Genomic DNA, 5,528 nt, shown 5'->3' with positions numbered 1-5,528 from the left:
TCACACAAACTGCTGGTACTCTTCGACTTCAGAGGTCCAGAGAACGCGGGCGATGTGAGTCATGTCTGTGCGGTCGGCGGGGAGCGCCTTCCAACACGAGTGGAAGATACGGATGAGCCGTGCGGGAAAGTCTGCGAGGTCTGGGGTGTTGACGGTGCGGATGTGCGAGGCGAGCTCGATGGCGGAGGCGCCTGTAAATGCGTCGGTGCCTGCGAGGAGATGATAGAGGGTGGAAGCAAAGCAAAGACATCCGAGGCGGCGGTGGGCGGCTCGCCGGAGAGCTCTTCGGGCGACTGGTAGGCGATGGTTGGGGTGAGGGTCATGGTGGAGAGCGAGGAGCGGATGGTGGCTATGCATGCATCTGCGAGGGCGACATTTGAGCCTGTCGGGTGTGCGACAAGGACGTTCGCAGGCTTGAGTGAGCCATGGACGCCACCGAGCTGATGGAGACCTGCAAGGGCGTCTGCGAGGGCGATGGAAGCATTGCGGAGGAAGACGGCGGAGCGCTCGACGGACAGCTTTGGGGAGGCGAGGTCCGCAAGCGAGCCGAGCGGTGCGTAGGGCATGACGACGCCGATGTAGGGCGCAAAGGAGCAGGCGGCGATGGGCGGGACGACGGAGCCGCGCTCGGCCTGGCGGGCGATCCACAGGAGCTTGGCGAGCGCGGTGACAAAGGTGACGAGCGAGGTCGGCTTGACGTCCTGGTCGAGGAGGAGCTTGACGAGGACGGGTTTGTGCAGGTAGGTGGAGACGTAGGCCTTGGAGTGTGAGGAGACATGGACCAACTTGCCGGACTGGACGATGGCCTTCATGCTGTAGGCCGAGAGGAGAAAGGTGGTCGACTCTGCGCAGAGCTCAATGCGGCCGCTTGAGGTGTGGGCGGTGCGGGGCGAGTGCTCGGGCGAAAAGGCGGCGCGGTTGATGACCGGGTTGAGGTTGGATGTGCCCTCGATCGAGGCCGAGACGGCGGCAAACTCCGAGGTGGGGATGGAGATGTCGAACCAGGCCGACGATGACGGGACGGTACTGGGGAGGGCGTTGACATCGGATTGCGCGGCGCGGAAGAGGCGATCGGGGCCGACGACTGACGAGGCGAGGAGGGGCGGCGGGAGGTCTGCCGAGTGTGCACGGGCAAAGCCGGGTTTGTCGAGAACGGCAGGGAGTGAGGATCGGAGGCCGTCAAACGAGGCGTCGGCGGGGCGGCGCGAGGAGCTCGAGTCGATGGTGAGTCTGTGGCCTGCGGTACGGCGGCGGGCGCGGGGGCGCGAGGCGGAGGCAGACACGCCTGCGGCAAGCTCGCTCGAGAGGCCGAGAGCGGAGTTTGAGGACGAGCGATGCATCGAGTTGGTGGAGAGCGAGAGGGTGGCAACCCCGATGGGCTCGATGTCCGAGTCTGCGACAGCGTCGGCCTCTGTGAGGTGGAGGAGCGCGTTGGGGTTGGCGTCGAGGGCACCTTGGAGCTCGGGCACGAGGGTTTGCGAAATAAAGACGCCCGTGGAGGCGTGCTTGACGGGCTGGAGGCTTGCGAGAGCGTTGAGCTCGCGCACGACATCGCCCTTGAATACAAAGTGTTGGGACGAGGTCTCGTCGACGGTTGTGGGGCGAAAGTCGAGGCGTCCCATGGCGGCGACAAGACAGACGCCGCCGTAGACGGACATGTCCGAGAGGAAGCGCTGCGCAAAGCAGGCAAACTGGGCGGCGACCTGGCAGATGAGGACGACGTCAGCGACGCCCGACTCTGCAATCTTGACGGTGGCGAGGCCAGCGGCTGTGGCGAGCGCGGTGTGAAAGGCGAGAAGGAGCTCACGGACCGAGTCTGGGTCTTCGAGGAGCTTGGCCTTTGCGAGGGTGCAGGAAACGCGAGCGGCGATGACGAGGCCGCGCGGAACTGTGGTCTTGGACGGGAGGACAACGGCGGGGCGGGCGTAGCATGCGGCGAGTTGAGTGGCAAGCTCTGCAAATGATGGGCGCTCGAGCGGGTCCTGGTGCCAGGCGGCGACGATGATGGGAACGATGGAGGAGGCGTGCTCGGGAACGAGGCAGAGGGCGGGACGGAGGACACCGCGGGCGACGTCCATGGCGACAGCGACCGGGTTTGTCCCGGCGTACGGCTCGCAGCGGGTGAGCATTTCCCAGGCTGTGATAGCGAAGGAGTAGACGTCTGAGGCTTGTGAGGCGGCAGAAGCGCCGTCTTTGAGGATTTCAGGCGCGGCCCAGAGGAGCGAGCCGAGGTTTGTGTCGATGGACCTGCCCGAGGCGGCGTTGTGGCCCGAGGAGCGGCCGGCGGAGCCGTGTGTGCCGGACGAGTTGCGTGTGCCGGACGAGGGCACGGTGTCGAGCTGGATGCCACTCAGGCGGTCGCTGCGATCCCCGCTGGCACCATACGAGGTGTCGAAGCGGACGATGGTGCCCGAGGCAGTGGCGGTGGTGGCGATGGGACGGGCGGCGCGGAGGTCCTTGAGCTTGCGGGCAAAGATGCGGTGCGCCTTGCGCGAGGCCGACGAGCCTGAGTGGCTCTTTGCCGATGCGAGGCCAAAGTCTGCGATTTTGGGGACCCAGCCGGCGTCGAGGAGGACGTTGAGCGACTTCATGTCACGGTGGATGATGCCGGACTGGTGGAGAAAGTCGAGGCCGATGGCGATGGCGTGGGCCCACCAGAGGATGCAGTTTGTCTCGAGGTTGTAGTCGTAGTCGTGAAGGACAGAGAAGAGCGAGCCATGGATGACGTACTCGGTGACGAGTGCGGCCGGATCGAGCATGATGCCCATAAAGAGGACGATGTTCGGGTGGCGGAGTTTCATGAGGACGGATGCCTCCGAGACAAAGTCGACGAGGAGGGTGGACGAGTCGTCAAGGCCATGCATGTGCTTGACGGCGACGGTGGTGCCACGCCAGCGGCCGGTGTAGACGGTGCCAAACGAGCCGGTGCCGAGAGAGCCGATGATTTCGACTTCGTCCATGGCGACGACGATGTCTTCGTCGACGTCGAGCGAGACAACGAGTCGGTTGCGCATGCGGACGAGTAAGACAGCGGCAGTGGTGAGAACGACGACGACGGCGAGGGCGACAAAGATGAGGACGTAGCCAATGGTGGAGATGGCGGGCGGCGGTGGAGCAGCGGGCGAGTTGCAAGAGGCGAGGACGGGGTAGGCGGTGGGCGAGCAGACGTCGAGGAGCGGCTTGCCTTCACAGCGGGCTGCACCGAGGGCGCCGAGGGCGGGAAAGGCAGTCGTGTTGGAGAGGGGGAGAAAGAGAGTGAGGCGGTGAGGCGCCAGGCGTCGGGCGAGGTGAGCATCCAGACAAGGAACTCGGCAAAGACGCGGCGCTCAGCGCAGCGGCCGTCTGCGGGCGCGTCGCCGTCGATGGCAAAGTAGGTAAACGTGGAGATGGGCCATGCGTCTGCGGCGGGGCGGTCGACGATGGAGTGGACAAGCGGGAGGTGCGGGACTTCGGGCTCGTCGTTGGCCGAGTCGTCTGCAGCAGCGGCGACGGTGGCGGCGGCGGCGCGGACGGTGTTGCCGGCGCGGTTGATGAGTGAGACCATGTCGAGTTGAGAGGCAGCAGCGACGGAGCGGGTGACAAACCCGATGGCTGATGTTGAGCCTGCGATGGCACGGGCAACCGAGGTGGCGTCGTCGGCACGAAGGATGCACGCGGTCGCATCAGTCTCGCCAGGCCACTGGCCAGGCGGCATGTAGCTCGTGGAGCCGTAGAGGTAGGCCCAGTCTGGCGAGAAGGCGGCGAGCGCTTCGGTAAAGACCGAGGTCATTCCGTTCGGCTGCGAGTAGATGCAGACGCAGATGGTAGAGTTTGGGAGCCAGGGAGCGAGGACGGGGTTGAGGGCGGCGATGGCCGGATCGGACCAGGAGGTGATACGGGCGAGGAAAATGTCTGCGACGACAGAGCGCGAGAGGACGAGTGCCGGGAGCGGCGGGGCGGCAGGCGGATAGTGGATGGTGTAGGGTAGGGTGATGGAGGATGCAAAAGCCGGAACGACGAGGGTACTGATGGACTTGGAGGCGAGCTTGCTCCTGTGGTCGAGAGGGGCGTCGACACCGACAAAGACAGACGAGCCATCGAGGAGGGCATCAGCACCGACGCCAAGGCCGACGTACTGGATGTTTGTGTCGAGAAGGGCATTGTAGAGGGCCATGACGTTGCCGTAGAGAGTGCTGGCGAGGGAGCTGCCCGAGCCCGAGACGATAAACTCGCGACGGAGCGCCGGGTTGCCGTTGCACGTGATGGTGGCGAGCGTTTCGACGGCCGACTGCCGGACCTCGACAGGAAAGACGGCGTGGCCGTAGTCCCAGGCGCGGTCTGCGTAGAAGAGGTTGGAGACGAGGTCTGCGACCTTGATGACGGCGAGCGAGACAGCGTCGCACTGACGTTCCGAGACGCCGCGGAGCGAGGAGGGAAAGAGAGCCCATTCTGAGTAGACGAGCGGCCAGCCGTCGTCGACGGCGGAGAGGAGCGGCGAGATGGTGGGCCCGCCGACGGTGTCGACGGCGATGCGGACTGAAGCCTCGGAGAGAGAGACTGCGGAGCCGCGCGGAGTGGCAATGCGAGGGACGTCGAGGACGCCCTCGTGCTTGCCGCCGAAAAACTCCTCGGACGAGATAAAAGTGAGTGCGTAGGGGATGCTCGCGACGGTCTTTGCGGCCTCCACTTCTGAGACTCCGCGTCGCGCGGTGCGAGTTGGAGCGAGGGTGGCGTTGGCGATGGAAAGAGCGCCACCAGCTTGGCGGTAGGCGATCTCGCCCAGGACGCGATCAGCAACACCCGAAGGCGGGGCGACGACGATGATGCTCTCGCGCGGGAGGATGATGCCAGGGTTGAGCGCGGCAATGAGCGGCGAGTCCCAGCGGGTGACCTCGCCGGACCACATGGCAATGAGGAGTTCCGGGGAGAGGGTAATGGCGTTACCGAGGCCAGCCAAGTTTGCAGCCGGAACAAGGACCGAGGCGGTGACCGGCACGCCGACGATGGTCTCGGTGCAAACTGCGCCATCGAGTGGCGCAGGACATCGTAATTGGAGCATTTGTGGAGCATTTCCGACTTCAACCTCCAGGGCGCCAACAAGATCAAAGTTATCAGGCAGAGCAATGCCAGGTAATGATGAGGTTGCGTCGAGTGAGAGGAGCGTCGAGACCACGTCAGTGCCATGTAGAGGCGAGAGTGACGGCGACCAACTGGTATCAACACCAGATCTCATAGCTGATGCTCGACCCATAAACTGAAGGTAATGAATGAGCGAAGATGATCCGGTAAAAACAGGTGTCGAGCAAGTACTTGGCAGCCATGTGAGCATGAGTAGTATTCCAACGAGGCGTGTGAGGTTGACCAGTCCAAGCCGACGACGGCAATGACTACGACGCCAACGTTGCAACATTAAAGATATCGGTGGAATGAAGGGGGTTGGGTTGACGGGGGGGGGGGGGGGTCAAGGTGAAGGTAAGGGGGGGGGGAGTTGACCACCTTGAGAGGGTGTATGACAATGTATATATATATATATATATGTGTGTGTGTGT

The 5,528-nt window shown here is 64.0% G+C and overlaps 1 protein-coding gene across 1 annotated transcript; it reads right to left on the bottom strand.

Annotated features, from left to right (window-relative positions):
- On the bottom strand, positions 1–5,212 carry AMSG_08847 (TKL protein kinase; the record flags this gene model as incomplete). The annotated part of the gene is made up of 3 exons (XM_013898940.1): positions 1–174; positions 249–3,179; positions 3,302–5,212. The coding sequence occupies 3 exons, from the start codon at positions 5,210–5,212 to the stop codon at positions 1–3; spliced, it is 5,016 nt and encodes a 1,671-aa protein (XP_013754394.1).
- Between the last annotated feature and the right edge of the window lie 316 nt (positions 5,213–5,528).

This window comes from Thecamonas trahens, assembly GCF_000142905.1.
Source record: "Thecamonas trahens ATCC 50062 unplaced genomic scaffold supercont1.49, whole genome shotgun sequence".
In the NCBI taxonomy this organism is placed as follows: Eukaryota; order Apusomonadida; family Apusomonadidae; genus Thecamonas; species Thecamonas trahens.
The sequence above is the reverse complement of the archived record's forward strand: the minus strand, read 5'-3'. Positions and strand labels throughout refer to the sequence as shown.